The 24,119-nt window shown below is 38.3% G+C and overlaps 1 protein-coding gene across 3 annotated transcripts; it reads left to right on the top strand.

The window, feature by feature from the left end:
- Positions 1-3,107: 3,107 nt before the first annotated feature.
- CRBN (cereblon) lies at positions 3,108-23,266 on the top strand. 3 transcript variants are annotated; one of them, XM_040568732.1, is made up of 11 exons: positions 3,108-3,276; positions 6,910-7,022; positions 7,190-7,392; positions 8,299-8,448; positions 9,831-9,993; positions 13,202-13,264; positions 13,960-14,044; positions 14,569-14,684; positions 16,173-16,237; positions 17,979-18,110; positions 19,694-23,266. In XM_040568732.1, the coding sequence occupies exons 1-11, from the start codon at positions 3,210-3,212 to the stop codon at positions 19,875-19,877; spliced, it is 1,341 nt and encodes a 446-aa protein (XP_040424666.1). In that variant the 5' UTR covers positions 3,108-3,209; the 3' UTR covers positions 19,878-23,266. The 3 variants fall into 3 exon arrangements, with proteins under 3 accessions (XP_040424666.1, XP_040424667.1, XP_040424668.1); XM_040568733.1 differs by having other exon boundaries at positions 3,131-3,276; positions 6,913-7,022; XM_040568734.1 differs by lacking the exon at positions 3,108-3,276 and adding an exon at positions 3,399-3,854.
- Positions 23,267-24,119: the final 853 nt, after the last annotated feature.

Raw genomic sequence — 24,119 nt, 5'->3', positions numbered from 1 at the left:
AGCAGTGCAGCATAGCTGACAGTCTCCCAAAGAAACAAAATCTGCCAAAGTGTATGTTACAGCACCATCTAGCGCCTCTTATCCCAGCAATATAGCAAATTAATTTAATCTTCTGCTTAATTCAAGCATGTAGGTGGAGAGGAGGGAGTGCATTGGCTGCTTCTACATTCTGACAACTTATTTTCTCTCAGCTGATGCCGAGTTAGGAGGGAGCTGAGGGATGTAAACGAGCTTTGGCATTTTACATGGTTGGAGGTTTTGCCAGTACAGATGCTGGTAGCTCCTCCTCTTTATCCTCTTACCACTCACATAGTTTTTTTCTCCTGACAATAGTTGGGAAGAGGACACAGGAGTCCATATGTTGAGAAAAAGGGAGACAAGTACTGCAATTAAATAGCAAACTGACCAAACTGAGTATTTTGTGGGGTTAGAGACATTTCTGTCCCAAAGGTACAAGTGGCTGACAAGTGGGAGGTTGGTGATTGTCTGCAAACACCTTTTGTTGAGAACTGCACCCATAACGTATGCACTTGTCTCGGGTCACCAGCACCCGAGCGTTTGCTTTGTGCATTCTGAGTATGGCCCTCAGCAATGCCCAATGAAATTCCACTTATTGCGAGATTTTAATGTCCCTTTTTTCTGTCTTTTCTTTTTTTTTTTTTTCTTTTCCCCTTCTAAAAACGTAGTTAGTGTCCTCTCACTCCAAACTGCCAACAGCAATTTTGCAATTAGCCTCTATTCCCAGCCATCAACCGCAAGATACGAAAGAAACAATATGAATTTGGGCAGTAACCTCCACAAGGTCTGGTAGCATGGTATTTAAATTTGTTTCTAAATTAACGTTCTTATAAACAGCACTCCTATAAAAAAAAATGAAAATCCATCACAGCTGGCTGTGTGTATCTTTGATAAACAGCTGCTGAAAAGAAAAAAAAGCCCTTCATCATACTGAAGTGCTCCAACTTCATCTAAATTACAGTAATTTGGGCTACTCACAGACAGATTGGCACTGACCAGATTAACATACTTTGGCATACACATACACTTGCCCTGATCAAATTTAATAAAATAACTTGGAATTTACACAGTTGCTCTTCAGTCTACAACCTGCCGCTTTCTGTCTTTAACCAGACCCTGGGTTAATGCCGCAGGAAGAATAATAAATAGCTCCTGGTGCTCCCTGTACAAGCTGGGGAGCTCAGTGCGTGCCGGGACGGATTGATGTGTGAGGTTAGTGAACCTCACACTCTTCAAACTACAGGCTGGCTTTTGTGATAATAAATTTAAACATTTATATGTTAAATGTAATTTCTAAGAGGTTTAGGATAAAAACTTAAAAAGTAAGCACTGCCTCAGCATATTTAATAAAATAAAAACAAAAACATCCTGAGAGCAACACGTAACCTATCAGAAACACAGATCTTAAGAAAAATATTTACTGTGTCTTCACTATGCCCTTGTAGGAAAGGCTGGTGGATATTAATAGGTGTAATTTATAGGCAGAGACTAAATTAGAGCTTATGACCAATTTGTAGTTTTGGACTTAGATTTAAGGCACTATCTAGAATTATACATGCTGCACATGAATATAGCTCTTAGCAGTGTTAAGGTCACAAAGAGATGCAATATCATCCACAATAAGAATTCTTGGGTTTTGGTCTCAAAATTTCCAGTAGTCATAACTCTATTATGATTTTTTTTTTAATTTAGTTTCACAAAAAAAAAAACCAGCTCCTTCAGTCACGTGAATTATTTGAGAATCTCAGTAGCCATTAAAAAAATAAGTTCTATCCCTCCTCACTGCAGAAACAGGCTTTAAAAAGTGACTGAAATGTACCCTCAACAATTAAGTTAAAAAAACAAAACAAAGAAAACAAAAAAAAAATCAAAATATATTAGCATATCAAAAAAGCCAAAAATATTTAGCATAACTATTTTTAATAAAACCCTAGGGTATGTAGAAGGAATGGCTCAATTTTTTAATACTTCTGTTTGCTAGACTGCAATACAGAACGACAACAAAACTATTTGCTGTTTTTTATTATGGTATATGTAATAGCCACAATATCCTGGAATTATGTATATTATATCCAGATGGTGCAGAAAAAGCCATGGAATCACTGAAAAATTGAGTGTTCATTTTTATTCTTATAAATGTTTTATGTATCATCATAGGCATGTTTGTGGTACTTTCCTCTTTCAGCAAACGTGTTATTGAATCTTGCTCATATGCAGTTCGGTACAGGTAATGAGTATTTTGAAATTTTCCACCCATGATGGTGAGACAGTCAGCATCTGATCTGAAAACTGGGGAACGACAGCCGGGCTGTGGAGGTGTTCCGAGGCCGACCGCTGATCAGCACAACACTGCTCAGTACTCAGGTGGAAATGAGCGGCCAGCCCCTAGGTTGGTATGTGTCTGTGCTATTTATCTTTAAAATATGTTTCTCTGAAACACCTTAATTCTGAGAAACGTAGGAGCATGTGTTTGGGAGCATCGCATGGGATTTAGTGATTTGTGAGAGTATGCAGCAGATGCCAACAGCAACAAAAAGTAAGCATTTTAACAGAACGGGAGAAGTCCCAGGGGTTTGATATGATGGCTTTCATTCTTTTAAAGGCAGAAGGCAATACATAACTGGTGGGACAGGGCAGAGCAGGGCAGCAAACCCACTTGGCCTTTTCCTCGCCATGTCAGCCGGCCCTGCTGCGCACCAACAGCAGGACAACTACGACCTGCTCCTGGGCATGACGCTGGCCTCGCGTCAGGACGACATTTTGCACTTTTGACTGGAAGTCTGAAGCATTTAGTTTCGGCTGTGCTACAAAACACAGTTTTCACCTTTTATTTTCTACACGTAAAACCGATTTCACTGAAGTTCTCAAAGAGAGAAGGGACTCCTTGTGCACCACACACAGCGTGCTGGGCACTGAGGACGACACGAGGCTATAAAACCACCTCGAGCACCCTCAGCAGGGCACGGGCAGGCTCGGGGCGGCAGGCAGGCCCTGAGGCCCGGTGCCGGTCCGAGGGACGAGCCCAGGCCCAGCGGGGCGCTCCGAGGGGGACCGGGCACCGCCAGGGGCCGCTGTGCCACCGCCGGGGGCCGCGGCTCCTGTGCTGGCTTCGGCGGCTCCTCCTCCTCCCCCTCGCCCTCCTCCTCCTCCGGCGGCGGCGGCTTCCCAGGCTCCTCTCCGGGTAAACAGCGATGGCCGCCGAGGAGGGAGGCGGCGAGCCCCGCAACAACATGGGCAACCACCTGCAGCCGGCGCCTGGTAATGGCCGCCGGGGGAAGGAGAGGCGGCGGGGCCGGGGGCAGCGGGCAGCGGGCGGGGGCTGGGCGTGAGGCAGGGCCGGGGCCGGGGCCGGGGCCGGGCCGCGGGGCGGGGCCGGGGTCAGGGGCAGCGGGGCGGGCTCGGGACCGGCTGCGGGGGGAGCTCAGCCCCGCTGCGGGCCTGGGGAGGGAGCCGGGGAAGGCTGCGGGGCGGCCTCCAGGCTGTTCTGGGGAGCTGAAGCGGCAGGGAACGGCGAGTGGGGTGAAAGTGATCGAGCAGTAGAGCCGAGGGTGTGCTGCTGGGGGAGAAATGTGGGGTGGCCAGCTGGGCGAGCTGCAGGGGGGCCAGGCTCCTTGGGCGAGAACAGGGAGGGCGATGAAGGTGTGCAGGTCACCAGCCACCCTGTCCTGTCCCAGCCCGTCCTGTCCTGCTGCCCTTGGGCCTCAGCAGGCCTCTGGGGTGCAGGAGCCGCTCCTGAGTGCTCTGTCCTAGCTCACCCTAGCATATGTTTGAGGCTGGGCAGCAGTGGGAGATGTTCCTGCCTTGCTGCTGCTCACGTTGTCACAATTCGTCTTTAGGTAGGTGTACGGTGCTAACAGCCTTCCTGCTTATCAGCCTTCCCGCTAATGAATCTGTGGGCATCGCTCATCGTCTGCCTGCCCAGTGCTGGCAGCGCCGGCTGCTCGTAGCTGGGGTTGTGCAGAGGTTGTCCGCACCAGGCAGGGTTCAGAGAAGGGCAAAATCAGCTGTTATTGTACGTCTTGTGTTGTTTTTATTTATTGACTGAGTCCACCAGTCTGTAGTGGAAGGATAGACGCTCAGGCACCGGGCCTGTAGACATTAGGCAGCCGGTCAGGTGAAAGTGCTGAAAAGGCGTAGTTTCCACCAACGTGGGCAAATGCAGATACCCGACTCTGCAAATTTGGGCCTTTGTAAAACCTAACAAAACTTGAGGAAATCATCTGTTGTTTTAGAAAGCCTCCACTCAGTCTAAATGCTCTGTAATGCCATTAGTAAACAGGGAAGCAGGATGTCCTCTGTACCGCACTTGAGGGCAGTGTTGAATTCCACACCGTGTCCAGACTTCCTGCAGTATTCATGCTGGAATTTGTAGAGCAGCCTGGTTTGTTCACATACACCATCATAATTCCTTGTGTAGGTACCCAGTGCATAATAACGTGCATTTTTCTGATTTAGCATATAGTGCCTCCAAACTGACGTGAGCTCATGTTTTGGTTTTGGAATCAACTCCTGCTAAACAAGAAAAAAAATTATTATTTCGGAATAAGCATGCACATAGCAGTAAGTCCTGCTGGTAACTGATGCAGTTTGCTGTGGAAGGAAATTCTGTGAGAATTGTGCCTTTGGCACTTGCCGTTCTCTTGTTCCTGTGTACTCGAGGTCTCATTAGTCATGAAAAAAAAATCAACAAAAATATGGTTAAATGACAAATATACAGTTCCTTTTGTCTTCCGTCTCCTGTTCCTGTAGTGTGACTGAGTAGGAGAGTGAAGCCGGCGGTGTGTTTTCGACATTCACATGGTGCTGCTGCAGTAAAATGAGTCATCATTCCTCTCAGCCCTCCAGATTCCCTCTGCCTCCACGCAGCCCTTAGTGTGCGATTTGGGAGAGAGATTTGGGAGAGAACGACCAAAAGTTTGCAGGACGCAGTTGCTCTCAGATCAATGGCTGTAAATTCCTTTTGTGCTCAGAAGAGCAAATGAAACAGCCTCTGTCTAAAAGGCTATTAAAACTGCTAATGATTCATAGAATTTAATGGGTGCATGTAAGCCAGAATATAATTTTCGAAGGAGACAGCTTCCCTCCCTGCAGCCCATGCTGCTGCACCAGAACCATGTAAAAACTTTCTATTCTTTGTCTCCATCGAGCTAAAGAGCATGCTGGCCCTCTTCTACATTTTAAACATTTTGCAATCATTTATGTTTCAGATTCCGAACTCAATATCATGGAAGAAAAAATTAATGCAGAAATGGAATATATTTTTACAATAATTAGGAAGTTGATGTCTTACTGCTTTAAGTTATGTAATTAATAAAACACCAAAGAGAGTCTGTAACCTCCTGTAATGCTGTATCATTTCTGTTCGATATAAATACAGTATTGGCTGGATCTGTAGCATCAGCGTGTCGTGCTGTTCCTCCTACAGAGAAGGGTCTGTAAACTGCAAGATCTAAAAAAAACCAAGTGAGATAAAACCAAAACATGACCATCATCTAAACATTTTGTAAAGAGTAGGTTTAACAAATGTGCCTGAAGGCCAAGGAGGGGAAATACACACTCTCCAGAGACAGCTCATCTCTTCATTGTTCTCTCGTCCTCCCACTCAGAAGGAGTACGATCTAAGTGAGCAAGGGTGCTGGTGTTTCTGAAGGAAGGATCCTTCCTTACAAACCCTATCCCTTCGTAAGATTTGTTCACAGTACATTTCAGATGAGATAATCACTCCACCTTTTAAGTTGTCAGCACTAATTGCAAAGACAGGCAACTGGATAGACTACTGTAAGGATATTTTCCTGCTGACGTATTAGTTTTCAAGATCTAAATCATGGTTTTTGGTGGTGTTGGGATTGTCTTTTACTCAGCAGCTACTGGCGTAAGAATCCTGCAGATATGATTTACAAAGTTTATAAAAAATCTAATTTAGACATGTCATGGCATATAAATATTATTTATGTTCCAAGTGTCAGGAAATAGGATCAAATAATACAATTACAAATGTGTGTTAATCACATTGTATTTGTTTTGGGTGAGTATTTACAGGCACACATTATATGGTAATACATGGAATGGTCAGTGAAACAGCATTTTAGCAACACTTTTTTTTTTTTTTAATTTAACGTATTTGTATGGATTTTATACAGATAAATGCACTGGCTATGTGTTTAAATAATAAAACATACTGATAATTTAACTGTCTTCTTGCCTTGAAAGTAATTTCAGGATTGATACCTAGAACTGAGAAATGACAAAGTAGTAATTTTTAAATACTGTTTTGTACCTGAACGTCTTTGTAGAGTCATAATATTGCCTTCCTTTGTAGTTACCTTTCTTGTGTGTACCTTTCTGTGTGCACTGCGTTTTGTGATTATGTGTGGTACACAGCGAGCAGAGGGTGACAGCAGTGAAAGAGCCTAAAAATATCAGCAAGAGGCTGTGTGAATGTAGAGCTTCAGATTACCTGGAAGTCAGTTGTTTTATGAATAGTTACACTGTACAATGTTGTACCACTGTAAGTGGTGCATTCAACATCCTGTAAGAAATTAAGTTAGCTGGCATCCCTGCGTTACAGGCAGAAGACGTTAGGAATTGAAACTAAAAACTACTACTGAAGTAAAAATCTGAACTGTCAGAATTTGGATATTATTAGCTGCCCAAAAAAGGTTGTTCCTTAGCCTTTCAAAAATAAATCACCAGCTTTTGACCCTTTCTATAGAACAGTGATTTTGCTGTAACCGCAAGAATTTTTCATAGTTTTTACAAATATGCAAGGTGCTTCCCTGTGAAGAAGGGCTTTAGCCTGGGAATATTGAATGTGTTTCTGTGTTTCTCTTTTCTCCGTATTTTAATTTTCATTGGTTGATTTGTACACAGTATTCTTTATGTGCTTATTAGCAGAGAGTGAGGAAGAGGATGACAACGAAATGGAAGTTGAAGATCAAGATGGTAAAGAAGCCGAAAAGCCCAACATCATTAATTTTGACACCAGTTTGCCAACGTCACATGTGGTATGTCTTTCTCTATGTGTCTTCCATTTAATGCAGTTTGAAGAAGTTTTGATTGGTTTTGCATAACTCTGTTGTAAAAGCCTTAGGTTAAAGGCCTAATTTATTTTATCCTTGTAAATCAACCCAGCCTGTTGTACTGCTGTCATTTCCTTACTTATTGTTTTCAGTATTTAGGTTCTGATATGGAAGAGTTTCATGGGAGAACGGTGCACGATGACGACAGCTGTCAGGTGATCCCAGTGTTGCCCCACGTGATGGTGATGTTGATTCCTGGACAGACGTTACCTCTTCAGCTTTTTCGCCCTCAAGAGGTTAGCATGGTGCGGAATTTAATTCAGAAAGACAGAACATTTGCTGTTCTTGCATACAGGTAAAATACACGAGTGGTATGATATGTATACATATGATATGTATACTGATGGTATGCAGCATGTATTTGTAGCTCAGTTACTTTGGATACTAAATCAAAAACAGATGATTGCATCAGTTTTGTGGTGAATAACTAAGTTGTGGTCCAAAATTGTTAGGCAAGATACCTTCCAGCACATCATGAAGAGGGTTTCATGTGTTACTGGGTTGCTCCATGACAGTATCACGTTTGTATAAGAGGAACAGAAAGTGCCCATCTGCTGTCCTAGTTTGAGCATCCTCTTGATTTCAGTCACTGTTTGAATGTATTGCCCCGTTTTGCTTAAAGAAGCATCCTTGATCTGAAATACAAAAATGAGATTCTTGTTTTGACAACTTCATTGTCATAAAGGTGTATTTGCTTGCTTTGTGTACAAACAAGCACACACAACGGTTTGACAAGAGAGTAGAGAGACATGAGATGTTAGCCTTTATCTTTTCCATTTCTCTAATATGTCCCAGAAGAAGCTGGGAGCATTCCTCCCTCTTTCCCCCACATTTACTATGGTTTAATTATGTAGGAAGTGGGAATGGTTGTTTTTGGAAAGTTGGTCTAAAGAATTTTGAATGTTGGCATTTCCGATACAGATACATTGGTGATCCCTGTGTTTCCAGATTCTTACCTCTACACCCTTAAAGAAAAACCAAATTAACTGGTTAAAAAAAAAAAAAGAAGATACCATTAGAAGTTGCTTTTAAAATGGAAAAATAATGGCTGTAGTTAATTGAAAGTATTTTACCAAGTTTAGCTTTTTGGTAACAGTAAGTGGTAAGACTGTACAGTCAGTGCAGGTGGATTAACTTGTGAAATCTGAATGAACAGTGCTATTTGGAGGGTAGGTAACCTTTTTAATCCTTTTACTTTTAGTAATGTACGTGAAAGGGAAGCACATTTTGGAACAACAGCAGAAATATATGCCTACAGAGAAGAGCAGGAATATGGAATTGAAACAGTCAAAGTGAAAGCAATAGGAAGACAGAGGTTCAAGGTGCTTGAAATACGGACCCAGTCGGATGGGTAAGAAAATAATGTATTTAATTTTACATAATGCAAATCTTGTTTCACCAAGGCATTTACCATATATTGGGGCGCATCTGGCCTGTCAGTCACACAACTGACTGATTAGTGTTTTTATGTTTAATTGGTAATTTCTTCAAGTATGTGTTTTAGTTAGAGCTTTGCTCTAAAATTCTCTAAAGAATGTTTGCCTGTATTTTGATGTGGTGTGTGTGTGAAAATATCTGTCAGAATGACTTTGTTTCTGAAAACTAAGCCAGAAAAAGATGTTGATTTACCTGCATTATAAGTGGTAAAACTTTCAATATCTCTCACATCTGTGCTTAAACCAAATGTGAAATGAGAAGATACTCTCCTTTATCAGGTATGTGCCTTGTGTTGTCTTGAGGAAAGGCTCCCTGATACCATAGATATGCCTCCCTGGCACCAGAGATACCATTCTTAGGCTTTCACGACCTTCAGCTGAAGAAATAAAGAATACCTGTTATACTTGCTATTTCTTACTATCTAGCCTTTTGGTTACAGTTAACAAATTCTGAATTTTACTATATAAAAAACTCAGTGTTGAACACAAGATGGCAGCACTTGGATGACAGCAGCAGCAATGGCCTTGTTCAGAATGCTGAATCTAGAAACAGTTAACGATCTGTGCTGTTAAAGCATTTTATTTTGATGGTTTCTTATCTACTGACTAGGAAAGAACGCTTTTATACAGCATGTCCACAAGTTTCATTCATAAGTCTGAATTTTTAAATGTATGAAATAAGGGAAGTGAGATGAATTTTCTCATCATGGCAAGCTCTAGATTTGTTGGAATGACTTAAACTTATATATAGTTACTCTGCTTTCAAATACTTTCAAATACAGCAGATACCCTGTGCTTTAAGATACATAGGCATTCCCGTTGTATCTCATGGAAAAGGAAGTTAACTGTGAGAGGAAAAAAGCAAAGTAACTTTTGGTGAAAATGTTGGAGCAGTGATTTTCTATTTTTGTATGCCAGTGCAAAAATATTTGGTAGGCAGCTAGTTCTGATTTTTAAAGGCAAATGAAAAATAGAGATTGAAGAATCTTCAGTGTATTGCTTCTGTCTTCATTTTAGGCATACTAAAGTCCAGTCAGCACAGTGGCTTTAATAATTTAGCAGAGGATGTCTGTGTTTTAGACTCATATGTTTGGTTTGCTACAAATGTGCTGTATGATCCCTATGGTAATTTGATTTACATCCCTAAAACTTAAAAAAAAAAAAAAAAAAAAAAAAAAAACTTGGATGAAATGGATTCTTGCTTGAATTCTATAGTACCATGTAGTGATAAGCAGTAAAATCAATTTTTGAAACTCTAGTGTATGTGTATATATCTGTCTTTTTTTCCTTTTATCAGAATCCAGCAGGCTAAAGTACAAATCCTCCCTGAGCGAGTGCTGCCTTCAACAATGTCAGCAGTACAGCTGCAGTCTCTCAGCCGATGCCACATATTTCCTTCTTCAAAACCTACAGCGTGGCAGGACCGAGCTTTACGTCAGTGGTGGCAGAAATATCAAAAGGTCAGAAGCTAATTTTTTTTAAATTACTATGTTTGACAGTATTTTGAAAATGAGTATGAAATTCCATCTGTCTTCAGAAGTGGATGCACAACTGGGACGCTAGATGCCAACCTGCTGCTTTTTCACAGGCTGTGTGATTATTTATCAGCTGTCAACGGCAGGGAAATACATGTTTTGTATGCATTCTATTTGTTTTTAATTATAGTAGTATTTGATTAATGCTCTTAACATAATATTCAATGTAATAATATTACAGTTGTTACTAATTTTTACATAAGCACCTCAGAGAGAATGCTGATTGCTAAAGCGTATAGGTGATGAAGTGTTCATGAAAAAAACAACAAATTAATAGCTTTTTATTTGTAGGCAGGTCAAGGAAACATCTTGACGTTAACTGTCATTGCTGTGCTAATAAAATTATTGGCAGTGTTGACAGTGCCGTGGGTCTTGTTTTGTACTTACAGTAATGTTTGGCTTTGAAAGTGAGGATGCTTTTATAACTCTTTCTCTGTGGCTGGTTGATAGAGGTAGAAGAGGTTCTTAAAGAGTAGAGGTGACTCTCAAATTTCAACAATGAAACGGAAGACCTTTGATGTCTAAAACGTAAGAACTTGGTTGTTTGGAATCATAACTCCATTTTCTAATTTTGCTTTAAAACCTGCTTCAGTTAGAGAATTGATTTCTGTACCTGCAGTTCCTTTTTTTACAGAAAATGTGGATCCACTGTAGAAAGATGGACTCTGTTTTTTAACTCAGTCAAATATTCCCACCCAGTTGTTGGCTAACAGCTAGGCTGAAGGTCAGAGCTCTGAGCATGCTTTATGGTGCACTTTCACCTTCTTATAAACATTTATATATCTCAAGTTTTTCTTAATTTTTGTGATTAGTAATTTTCTTTCTCATTTTGCAGCAGTGTTTCTATACAACAAATTTATTCAGTCCAATTGCACATGCATTTCTAAATCTTTTTTTTTATTATTATTATTTATTGGTATTTGTTTAACAGACTTTCTGGGATAGCTAATACAGAACCCATTTTTACATTTAATTTAGAAATGTTCTTAAATTTTGTTATGTTACTGAAAATGACATGCTAGAAAAAGGTCACAAATCTCTAATTGTTTTGTGCGGTCTACATACGTTGATGTGTTAGTTAATAGAGGAAGAAAGTGGTTTTACACACGAACAATGTGGGTGAACTGGCAGTTCCATGGTCTTATCAATTTTATTTCCTAGAGCTTTCAGAACTTTATTTGCTTTACTCTTTGATTAAAAACAAAACCAAAACAGTAGAGGAGAAATAATCACTATCAAGATGTTGGTATTGCCATTAGGGAATGAGGCTCTACTTTTACTTCACTGGTACAAATTCTGTCATTGCTTGTTTACACTATTTTTGCATCACTGCAGCTGTGACAATACTTGAAATCGGGAGGGAATTTGCACTAAGATCATAGGGCAGAATTTTCAAGACTCCTAAGTGGCAGATGCCAAGCCTAAGCTACAAACTTCTGCATTGCTCAGGGGAATGATAAGGTGTGATTTGTGCTAGAGACATCTGTGCTATTTAAAAGGTGCTAAAATATGCATTTATTCAAGTGAACGTGCGTGCACTTTTACCAGTATACAGCATTTTCCTTTAGAAGTCTGAAATAAAGCATGCTGTCAAAGGATAATTTTGCTGGAATAAATTACATTCCTATAATAAGCAGCCTGCTAGCATGTTGTACTAGCAGAGTTGTACCAGCAAAGCCTTTCAAGTGTAAACCTGGCTCCTTCTGAGGCACAAAGACCAACGGTCATTAGCAGTCAGTAAGTGTGCACGGTGAGGTTAATGGGAGAAGAGTTAGCACTGAGGACAGGAGAGAGGATGTGGTGAAACTCTAAACAATTCGCCACTATTTGGTTAGAGATACTTCTCCCACTGTAGAGAATTCATCAACTAATTAGAGAATTAACTAAGCAAATACCTTTACACTGCTGGTAATTTGGTGGTTGACAAATTCAGTTTTGTCAGATGAGTGCAGTTGAAACGTAGGGTTTCTTGTCTGCAGGGATATGCACAGGGTGCACACATGCTGAAGATACTTTAGAAGTGTTAGAGGCGTCCCTTTTTATTTTGTTCCACCTTACCTGCTGTGTTTTAGTGTGCAGATGTTTTAGTACACAATTCAAGTGCACGCATTAGTCATGCACAGTGAAGTATGAGGCAGCTAGCATGGCTAACTCCTGCTAGTGAAATTTTTATTTTAAAAGACTAGAAGTCAGTAAAAATAATTAAGAGACTTTCGGAGGACTTTTTTCTGATGTTCTTGTTTTCTTCCTCCACGTTTGTTTCTTACTCCATAGTCCATTTGGGTATGCAATTTTATTCACACGAGGCTGCTAGATAGATATTGTGCAAAATTTTGTTCACCGTCTTTGGGTAGTGATAATAAAGCTGTTTAATAAATTTTCAGTAGGCTGTCGTAAGTATCGATGTTCAGTAAGCATTTCTGAAAACATGATTTCCATTACAAATAGATACAAGAACAAGAGTGGATAGCGATATGTGATTAAGCATCAAGGCTACCCAACAGTTTTCTTAGTCAGAAATTGTTCTGCTGTGAGAAGGCATCCTCTGGAACTCCTAACTTGTGTGTTGTTATTTTTAGCTATGTTTTTAACACAACACTTTTCCATTTTAAAAATATGACCATATATTCTGTGAATTTATAGATATCAGCTTAGGTACCTACTGTGGCCCATTAATCTCCTTCTTTCATTTTATGTATTTATGTGTTTGACTAAATTGATATGAAATGGTTTAATCACCTTACCTAGTGATTTGCTGTGGTTGCTGAGGCATCAATAATTGATGGTGACTAAGGAACAGATGCGCTATCTAATAGTACTTAAGTTTTTTAACTGTCTAGATTTCAGATAGATACCGTTTTGAAATGTGTATTTCTCATTAGTAAGCAGTAAAAATACTTTTAATGCTGAGACAGATTTTCTGAGAAAATCTATGTATTGTTTATTTTATGCAAAAGTCCTCAGTGCATCTGAGAAGTGTTTTGGAAGCCTCATGTTGAAGTACTGGTTTTTATGGTGATAATTTGTTGTATCTTTAAATAGTCAAATATGCCTCTGTTCTATTTGTGTAAACAAGAAATGTTGGTAAGATCTGCCAGTGTTAAAGAATAAATATTTGTGATTTTGGTTTTAGAGGAAGTTTCACTGTGCCAGTTTGACATCTTGGCCTCCCTGGCTTTACTCTTTGTATGATGCTGTAAGTATTACCAAATAATATCTAATTATTGGATAATATAAAAGTTTTTTCATTTTGTTGGCTTGTAAGTTATGTTTTAAAGAAGGGTACAGCTTTCAGTTTACTGGTAAGAGCGGGAAGGACTTGCCTATGTATAGTTGTTCCCTGGTGCTAGAGCATGCATCTGGGATAGATAAGAGAGGTTCGGGTTCTTGTTCTGTTGTCGTGGAGCAAAAAACTTGATCCTCTGTCCCACACGCCTCAAATGAGTGTCCTAACCAACTTCAGTCTCAGGTGTTGGCTTACTTAAAAAATACAGATATTTTATATGTATAATATATGTAATTTATTTCTTTATTTATGTATGTAGATATGTATATTAATACATAAAGCAATTACTGTAAGGGAGGGAGAAGGCTAATTCTGCCTAACCCTGATCTGTTTTATACATCTCTAGAATTTGAATAGTTGTCTACTTACCTGAGATGAAATTTATACCTACCACCGGTTGATTTTTGCCCATTTCCCATCTCCTTTTGCACTTAAGTTAAAAATACACAGGTATGAAGTGTTTATAATTATTGTAAGTCTTAAAAGCTAATGTCCACTAGGGAAAATAGCTTACTCTACGTCTTGCTTCCTTTTTTTTTTTTTTTTTTTTTTAAAGAAAACAGAAATACCTATGTATTTAAATTAGGCTTTTCTTCTAAAAAAAGGAAACCTTGATGGAAAGAGTCAAGAGGCAGCTACATGAATGGGATGAAAATCTTAAAGATGAGTCTCTTCCAACAAATCCAATAGGTATGATGTTCTTTAGCTTATGAAATCAAATATGATTTAGGAAAAAAAATCCTAAGAAAATAAGGGTTAGATAATTACTTTCTATTGACAGTCTATTCCCCACTTCCAGTTTCCAGCAAATTTTGATGGCTGATTTTGACAAAAAGATGATAGAACTTTTAAAGGTGTGAACATCTCCTGCTGTTTTGAAAGATGTTCAGTAAAACAAATAGAACTCTATTTCGCTCCATGGCAGGAAGAATGTGATACAAATCTTTTGTAAGAAAACATGAGCCAAAAGCATACTAGATTTTAAAAGTTATTATGTAAGTCCAAGTGGTAAATCACTGGTGATCTTTAACTATGGATTAGACAAATATGTTAGAAGTAGTTTTAGGTGTACGTGATCCAGTCTTAGGGGAGAAGGATATGCTGAGATGACCTGTGAAAGTCCAATATAAACTTAGCACTCAGTCTGTGAGAAGAACTAGTAAGTTTTATTTCTTCCTTAAGTTCTAACAGGTCTGGTACTTTCTCATTTCTAGATTTTTCTTACAGAGTTGCTGCTTGCCTGCCAATTGATGATGCATTACGTATACAGTTGCTTAAAATAGGTAGTGCTGTTCAGCGACTCCGGTGTGAATTAGATATTATGAACAAAGTGAGTATTTGTTTTACCTGTTATTTACTTTAAATTGTTCTCTGTCACACATTCACACACAAAGTGACGGTTAAAATCTATAACAAATAATACGTCTAGAGAGTGAGTTTGGGAGTTTTTATTTTACCTTCACCTTGAAAAGATGACTTAAGAAAGAAAATGCTGTTAATTCTAAACTTTATTTGGCAGCAAGAGTCACGTTTGCTTTTGTCAGAAATTATTTGAAAACACGCAGCAATTCCTTCACCAAGAGGTGGTGCTAGAAGTCTAGTGTTGTTGGTACCGATCTTAGGATCATCAGAACACCGTATTACTGTATAACATACTGCAATCAAGTAGCATTGTGCCATGAAGACTTGAGGATTTTGTAACAAAAGATAAATCTTTGTAGCATTGAGCTATTGAATATAAATCTTAGACTAAAAGGATTTTTGCAAAAGACATGTATTGACTTGTTAAGCAACACCTTTTAAAGTTATTTTAAAACTTCTTTTCTTATTTACTTTCCATTCCATGGCCAGGTAACGCTCTAAATGTAGGATGTAGTTTATTTTTACATAGTACATCGCTTAATAATAACATACTATAAATAATATTTTGTATTATTATACAAGTATTTGTCAGTCAAACTCATGTCGAATCCATCTGTTTTAGGAGCAGTGTTTGCAAAAACATCTTGCAACATTTCCAATAGCAGTTCAGATTGCTATTCTCTTTCTAAAGAGAAAACATTGAAAGAGTCGTCAGTATAATTAAAAGTTTTAACTGTAAACTTGCTTATGTCTGGTAGTGGTAGCTGGAGCATTCACTATCCAATTTTTGAATGGAGAGACAAATTAATGTTTCATTAATGTGTTCATATAACAGCGCACCTCCTGAAAATTCATAGTAAAGCATTCTACTAAGCTGATTTTTAAATGGCTATTTTCTTGGTAATGTCAGTGATTGCTTGTTCTGCTTTATAGAAATTGTAGGGGGAAATTGCTCTGTCATAATCTTTAAGAAAAAGGTCAATGCATCTTACATATTTGTCTTGAGAAATTTAAAATTATTGATCTACAGTATTCTCAAATTTTAGCAAAAGTTAATGATTGCATTCATCTTAATGATTGTATTTGTCTTCCTTTCGTGTTATATCTTAGAAGAGCAAAGTTTCTATGTTTCTAAGTTAGATTTTAAAGACCTTAGCAAGTTGACTTGCTTATTGTGTAGTCAGATTAGTCAGATCCTCTTTTTATTTTAAAAAGCAAGTGTATAAAGATTTTTTTTTTAATTTTGTATAACAATTAACATTTACCATAAGTAATGAAAATGCCTAAACATTTTTATCCTTTGGTTTAAAGAGAAAATGTGATTGCTGCCCAGATAAACAAAGGAATTGGTACAAAGTCTATTATGAGGGAAGGGGAGAGAAATTTTATTATTTGCCAGTGTGCTGACAAGTATCTGGAAACGAATGAAATTACCATGTTGGTTTTTCTTTTCAAGTGTACATCTCTTTGTTGTAAGCAATGCCAAGATACAGAAATAACAACCAAGAATGAAATATTCAGGTGAGTTTATTGCTCTTAATCTTTGTGAGGTTCTTGATCAGAAACACTGGCACAGCAAAACATGTTTTGCTGGGGTATGTCTTATAGCTAATGTGTTTTCCACAGCTCTAATAAAATTTAAGTAAATATTTATAGGGAATTTTCTTTATTAAACAAACCAAGTTATTTGAGCTTTTTAAATAAAAAGTTAGTAAATACAAACATCACCATGTATATTGTAACAGAAGTTAGTGCGAAAAGCCTTGTTATGTCACCTAGTCCTGCATCTTGCCACATGCACTCTGTGGTGAGTTTTGAACTCCAAAACTCTACATATAAAATTTGGGACCTTGTGATCTTTATTCAGAAATAATAGGACAAAAAATACTTTCCTGGCACTTCATTCTGACTTTCTGTACGCCAACACACTTGAGCAGCAGATTAAAATGCACTAATTGTGTGGCACAGATAGGGTCCCAGGATGTTGTCATGTAAGCAAATTACCTATGTATGTTGTTAAGCATTGTGATACCTCTCTCATTTAAAGAATATAGGATTTAAGCCTAATAACTGTCCTAGGCAGTATGCCCCCATTGTATATTTGACCTATACAATATCTTCCATGTTAAACAATGATAAGACTGTACATTTTCCAAATGATTGCTACTTCTGCCAGTCTTGTCATTGTTTTCATCTTGGATAACTAATGTCTGTCCATCACCTATGATAATATGAAGTTTAAAAGATGCCTTGGTGGAAGAACGTAAGACTCCCCACAGTTTTCCTTTGTCAGTGTGAAAAGAAGCTGATGCGATAATTAAAACCCATTTCTTATCTTCCAATTAAATGATGGATTCCAGAAGTGACAATTCCTGCTGTGTTGACATGATGTACTTTGACAGAAGAATGATGAGATGTTAGTGTAATGAATGCACATTTTTGCTGACTTTTAAAGTTGAATTTAAGAGTAGCAATATAGATGCTACTTGTTTTTATTGGAAGTTGTTACTCAGTAGAGGCAAGTAAAATAAACTATGAGTCTGTCATGCTTTTTTTTTTTTTTTTTTTACAACTACTGAGCTGTAGTTTTTTGAGGGAAACATTAATAACAACCTTAAATGGGGGAGTTGTATAACAACATCCTGTCAGCTATCCTCTAATAACTTGTCCTCCTTAGCAAACAGCTGGGCAAGATGCAGCTGAACATTTTAATCCTTACTTGGGATAATATCTTTTTAACTACCTTTACTGAAGTAGAGACTTTTAACTAGATAACAGGAGTACGTTAAGGCAGTCCCTTCCCTCAGCCTGCCAACAGTGCCGGGCCTGAGGCACCCCAGGGCACGGCCGGCCCTCCTGGCTGCCAGGGCGCGCTCCTGACTTGAATTCAAGTTGTCGTCAACAGCACTTCCTAATTTCTTATCATCTCCAAACTTCGTATGCTTTTGAGTTCCACATGCAGATCATTTACAAAAACATTAAAGAGAACTGGCCCCAAAATGGAGTCCTGAGGAACTCCACTAGTATCTGGTCACCAGCCAGAAGTAACCTCACTATACTTGTTTGAATACTATTTTACATAACTATTTCCTTTCAGTTTTTAATAACATAGTTAAAAATAGATATTTTTTTTCTACTGACTGATGTAGTTCTGCTATGTGAAATAGTTTTAACCATCGGCTGTTTTTCATCTGTTTACATTTGAGAGCTTTTTTTTTTTTCTTTCTTGAACTTCGACTAAATTCTTAATTGTCTGTCATAGTTTGTCCTTATGTGGACCCATGGCAGCATATGTGAATCCGCACGGATACATCCATGAAACTCTTACTGTATATAAAGCCTGCAACTTGAATCTCAGTGGACGACCATCAACAGAACACAGCTGGTTTCCTGGGTAATACAATTAGAAGAAAAATTATTAATAAATTTATTAATGCATTTAATTTTATTTTTTATTTTATTAATTTATTAAATTCAGTTGTAAATGTATTCCTATGACAGTAGAATAGTACTACATAATATATAATTTTAAAATGTGTATGGTGATTTAGCTCATATGAAAAATAAGAAAGTAAATTTAGACTTCAAAATAAAAAAATTATAAATTCATGTAAAATGTTTTCAGAATTTCTCTTGAATTTTTTTTGAATATGTTAACTTAATAAGATTTTAAAACATGCCCTTTGAATCTCAGAGCTATGAACAGGATACTGATTTTCTGGGAATTTCTTTGTGTATGGTTTTAAGTAAACCACAACTAATACCAGAATTGTTGTTTCCATGCAGTTTTGTTTGATCATGAACTATGTCAAGTACAAATTGAAAACGTAGTGTATAAATGCAGTTACTCTACTGAGATATTTTTTTTAGACCTAAAAACTGAATAAATGTTATATTAATTTAAAAATGACTAATACTATATTAATCTGATTTATTGTTGATTTTTTTAAGTTCTCTTGTTCCCTGAAGTAGTAGCGGACTTAATTGTCAAGATGTAAATGTTTACCTAATAATGAATGGTCTTGCATCAAAATGTCACACCTCTCTGGTAGGAATTTTTTTGCCTAGATAAGCATGCTTCAGGCACACGTTCAAAACTTTGAATATTTAACCTCTCAGCAGCAGCTGAAACATCAAAATATATTTGAATTACAGTTTCACAAAAACATTATTTATAGTTCCACAAAAATACTTGTTACAGCTTCACCAAATCACTTTTCTGTGTGGCCCTTTCAGTACTGCAATGTCAGAAGTCGTTCTTTTGTCCCTTGGGCTATTGTGTGTCTAAAGCAGCATAAAATAATACGTTGCTGTATTTCTAGCCAGTCCAAGGTTCTTGACTAATACATGTACTCATTGACTCTTGCATTTTTTTTTTTAATTTCATTTATTTTCTGGACTATCACATAACACTGAGTAATGACTTGGAGGGCAGGTGGTGTATCTGTCGTAAGAATTGCATGCTTTAAGATTCCCTGAGGAAAACTTTTAGCTCATAGTATCTGGAGTTAATTTTTCTCATCCTCACCTGTTTTCTTGGTTCTTTTCTTCTCTGGTTTTGAAATATTCACGTTCTGACTTTTGAAGCTGTTAAAGAAAAATCTGTCTGGAAAATGTGGTTCCCTTTTAATTTATCAGCAGTGCAAAAAACACTTTTATTTCCATTAAGTAACTTACTCTCCAAGAACCACTTTCTGACTCTTTTTTATGGCACACAGCATTTCATTATATTGTTGAAATGCTGTGCTACTAAAATACTTCAGTTACTTTCTGTACTTGAAGGCTGATTTATTTTTTATTTTTTAAGATTTGCAGGGTTTTAGATGAGAGCTGGATACCTTGATTCCCTAAGATTCTTTGAAAATCCAGCTTGAAACTATAATTCTCTTCTTACCTGATAAGTGAACTGTGGTCTAGTATTTTGAAAGCATCTTTTCTTTACATGTTAGCATCAACCTTATCTTTTGTTTTTGATAGGTATGCGTGGACTATAGCCCAGTGCAGAATCTGTGGGAACCACATGGGATGGAAGTTCACAGCTACCAAAAAGGATATGTCACCTCAAAAATTCTGGGGATTGACACGGTCTGCTCTCCTGCCTCGGATTCCAGAAACAGATGATGAAGCAGGCCACGATAGATCACCGTTACTCTGCCTGTAATCTTGTAACCTGCTCTTGGAGATGAACAGGCAGTAGTCTGTCTCTTAGATGCATCTACTCAGTTCTGCATCTAATGCTTACTTAACCTTAAAACAGAAAAAAAACTACACCCCCCCAAAAAAAAAAACAACACCAAACAAGCAGGCTCACTATGTTTGGATTTGGTGTGCATCCACATTACTGTTGCTTCAGCCACCCTGAGAACTGAAGGTTGAATCTTTAAAATGACAGCTGGGGAGAGAAGGTGGTATGAGACACCAAGAAATCACTTTGATTCATCTGGACAGAGTTGACTGAACTTTCTACTTCTGTGTATAATTTCAGAAATGTTTACTGCTATCAACCTACAGTGAAAGAAGGAGACAAAAACTAAAATTGCAATTAAACAGAGTATAATTTATGCAATATATGATGGTAGATACCAGTTACTTACTGCGGAGTATTTCCCATAATATACTTACATGTTTTTGATGAGAATCCCTGTTTCTAACTATGTGGAATACTTCCAATTTTATGCTTGTGCTGTTTCTCAAATATTAGCTGAATAACCATCAAAGAGAGTACAAGGCTGAAGCATGTATTTTGACTGATAGTGTGTTGGAAATGTTAGTGGCAGTGCTGTAATTGGCAGAAGCAAGAGCTGCCTGCAGCTAGAACAAGTATGTTACAAAATGCCCTTTGAAAAAAACTATATTATGTATATGGTCCGTATAAGTTATCTGATATATTGAGCATTTCTGACTTTAAAAGTCTTTTAAATTTTAAATTATTTATACAAAATATACAGATCAGTCCCAGAACATAAAATACATTGTCATTTACTGTTGAATGTGCTTATATTTACTTTTCAAAATTACTTCTGTGAAGGTTAGTTTACAGGTATGCATGCCCAGGGTTCCATGAAGTATCCTCTGCAATACGTGACTATGGAGATTTTTCACTAACACATATTTTGATAAGGGGGAGGCAACATATCTTTTTTTTTTCTTTTAGACTTTCATATCAGAAGGTAAAATTTTGCATTAGCACCTTACCCTACAAAAGGCAAACGTTCCTGATTAAAACAGAAACAAAAGGCAGTGCTTTTTGTTTGTTTTTGTTTTCTGGAGTGCTGTCTATGCTACAGACATGGGTGCCAAAACGGGGCAGCTTTTGCTGCTGCTGGGTTGATTTTTTTTTTTCATCAGAATGCACTTTGGCAGAAACTGAAGATGGCAAGATTTCTTCAGTTTGTGTGTACATACATATTTTCTTTTTCTTTTGAAGCTTTTTCATTTACTCTTTATTTCTTCTGTGTAAATCTTTAAGAACTTGCATTATTAAATACTATGACACAAAACTGCTTAAGATTGAAGACATAAGCCACTAATTGTTCCTTCTCAGTCACACTCTTACATCAAACATGTAGCATGGATAGATTACTGCAGTGAAAGGCTAAAGCCAGACCTCTACAAGACAAGTAGCCGATTTCAGCGGTAATGTGGTATTTGTTACAGCACAGCTGAGAAAAAATCCAGATGTGAAAAGATGCTAGAAGCTGAAAGGCTATTAGGATAGTTTATTATGCTAGGTATGTAGAAACTAATGATTGTGTAACTCAGGTTTAGTCCTTTGAAGCCTTCTACCTCTGTGCTTCTGTGATAACTTTTGTTCTCTCCGTAGACATCTTTAATACCATATTTAATTGTGTGTGCAGTGCTCTGACTTGCCAGTGAACCATGAAAAGCAATACTTCTTTGAATATAATTCTGAACAAATAGAGGGTGAACGATGGCTCATTTTCTTAAAGAAAACATTCTGTATTTTGATTATGTTTCTATAATAAGCTTTCAAAAGACTGACATGCTAAGCGCTAGTGTGAGCAAGAGACTGTGAAACTTCTGTACTTAGCAACCACCTAAGTCATACTTAGCTTTCCCCCTCACTCCCTGCACAGGCACGGACATACATGCAGCACGCACATTGGTGCACACAGACACGTGAGGCTTAGCTATAGGCTTAGTTTATTTTTTCCCTCTGAGATACTCAAGTATCTGTTGTTCCTATCGCCCTCAGTAGGTCTTGTGGGCAGTGGGAAGCCTGAAGGTGCTTTAAAGTACCTTCTGCTGCCATTTGCTTTAAGCATCCACAGAGGGTTTGGTGAGTGGAGCTTTTAAAATGATCATTTTCTCAGCTCTCACTGAACTTCATAAGGTGTTTTGGGTTTTGGCCAAGTCTTTTAGATTGCCTCAACTGAAAAATGGCATTATGGTGGCAATGTTTGAATACAAAATAGGCATATTTTTGGTATTGTGTATATATAGTCAAATGTAAACTAATATAATTGAGATAAGTCAGAAGTAAATTTCGCTCTAACTTAATTTTGTTGTTGATGATGCTTTTCCATCTGCCTGACCTTCTGTGTAATTTGCCATTTCAAAGTCCATGACAATTTCCAGGTTGAAAGCAAGTATAATTCACCTTGCTGCAGAAATGGTGAATCTTGCTGTGGTGAAGCTGGCCATTGAAGTGGTACACGTAAGAATTCCCAAAATGTACCGCACGTGACTTTCAGCGTGGATGTAGAGTTGTGAATGGTTCAATACATCGGTTAATATTTTCTATGCTTTTCTCTTTTTTGGAGAGAAAACTACTAGAATGTTGGGATTGTGGAAAACTATTTCTGACAAATATGGACATCATACGCTTTTGAGAGCTAAATACAAAGGAAATCAGCAAATTTTATGATAATAGCTGTATTTAGTACATTCATGGGTTGGCATGTAGTTTCATGCTGTAATTAATCCAACTGACATGCTGGCTGCTGCCAAAAGGGACTGCTTTTCTCTTCTCTCCCACTGTAATTTGTGTCTGTACATGAGACCTGGGAATTACAGAGTCACAGGATCGGAGTACTGATCACACAGCCACATCCGTGCCAGGTCTGACGGAGGAAGGATGAAGAAAACTCTGGGAGGTGGGGGGGTTAGACTGGAGACTGCCCCGTTGAGCAGAACATCTCAGCTGGGTTGGAGTACAAGTAGCATAGAACTGTTCGTTTTCAAGCTATCATTGCCGTAGCCGTAGAATAAAGACGTCATACAATCGGAGCCTGTAATTTTGCAAGTTTTCATATATTTTAGTTTAGATGAATAGGTAGAATCACAATAGGACATTTGCACACTTGTTCTGAAATGTTCGAACTGTTCTTTTTTAATAATAATGCTATTTTTGTATGTGCTGCAATTAATTTTGTTCCTCATTGTTTTTCACCTTTAATTGCTTTGTAAAAGCTGCAGAAGGGGTAGCACATTCTTTGCTTTAACTCTTCCTCTGCCTTTTGGGACAACTTTTTTCTGAAAAATCTTGTTGCTTGCAAACATTTGCAAAGAATAAAACTCAATTTGTTTCAAAACTGATCTTGGAGGACACATTTTTTGCTGACTGGAACAGAAAGAAAATGGGTTTACACTGTGTTTTGAATTGTATTGGTTACAGAAAACGATGTTAAGGGAGTTGAGCAATGGGCACAGCTGCCTCCTCTACCCCTTCCACCCCAGCACGGCTCCTGGCTGGCCACTGGAGCCCAGCTGGGTGCCCAGGGAGCCAGGGATCTGCCCAGGCTGGGGTCTCTTTTTCACCTATCCCCCTTCTTTGCTCCTCCTGCTCCCCCTTCGCCCTGCACACCTCCATGGCTTTGCAGAGACCTGCAGTTTCTGCACCCTCCCAGTCTGGGCCCCCTGGTTCCCATCTTGTAGCTGTGAGCTTCGTCCTTCCTGGGACCAGCAGCACCTGCAGCTTGTTAGCCCACCCCTGAGTGTGACCAGGAGGCCTTAGAAGTCCTCCATCAGCTAACCCTGCTGGAGTAAACATTCCCTCATTCTTACGTGCTCTTATAAATTAGTGTGACCAACCAGACTTAGTTCCCATCTTTCATATTACCCCTTATTGCTTTGGAAAAAGGTCCTTAACCCCGCACCCTTATTAAAGGAGCAGATGCTCTCCTTGTAAGTACCCTTACAAATAATGTGTTCAGTAAATGAGGTTCTGCTTCAAAGAATGTCCAGCCTCAACAGGCAAAGAACAGACAAGACACAGAACAGCATGAAGACAAAACATAGGTTGTCATTCCAATTAATAACTGAAATGAACCATTAGGACATTTACCTCAAACTCTTCTGTCTCATCTGTGCACTTATTTTAATCTGCCTGAGCAATTCCTAGATAACACTGCTAGTGCGGGACTTTTTGTACTGCAAGAAT

The sequence above is a fragment of the Cygnus olor genome, chromosome 10 (genome assembly GCF_009769625.2).
Source record: "Cygnus olor isolate bCygOlo1 chromosome 10, bCygOlo1.pri.v2, whole genome shotgun sequence".
In the NCBI taxonomy this organism is placed as follows: domain Eukaryota; kingdom Metazoa; phylum Chordata; class Aves; order Anseriformes; family Anatidae; genus Cygnus; species Cygnus olor.
The sequence above is the reverse complement of the archived record's forward strand: the minus strand, read 5'-3'. Positions and strand labels throughout refer to the sequence as shown.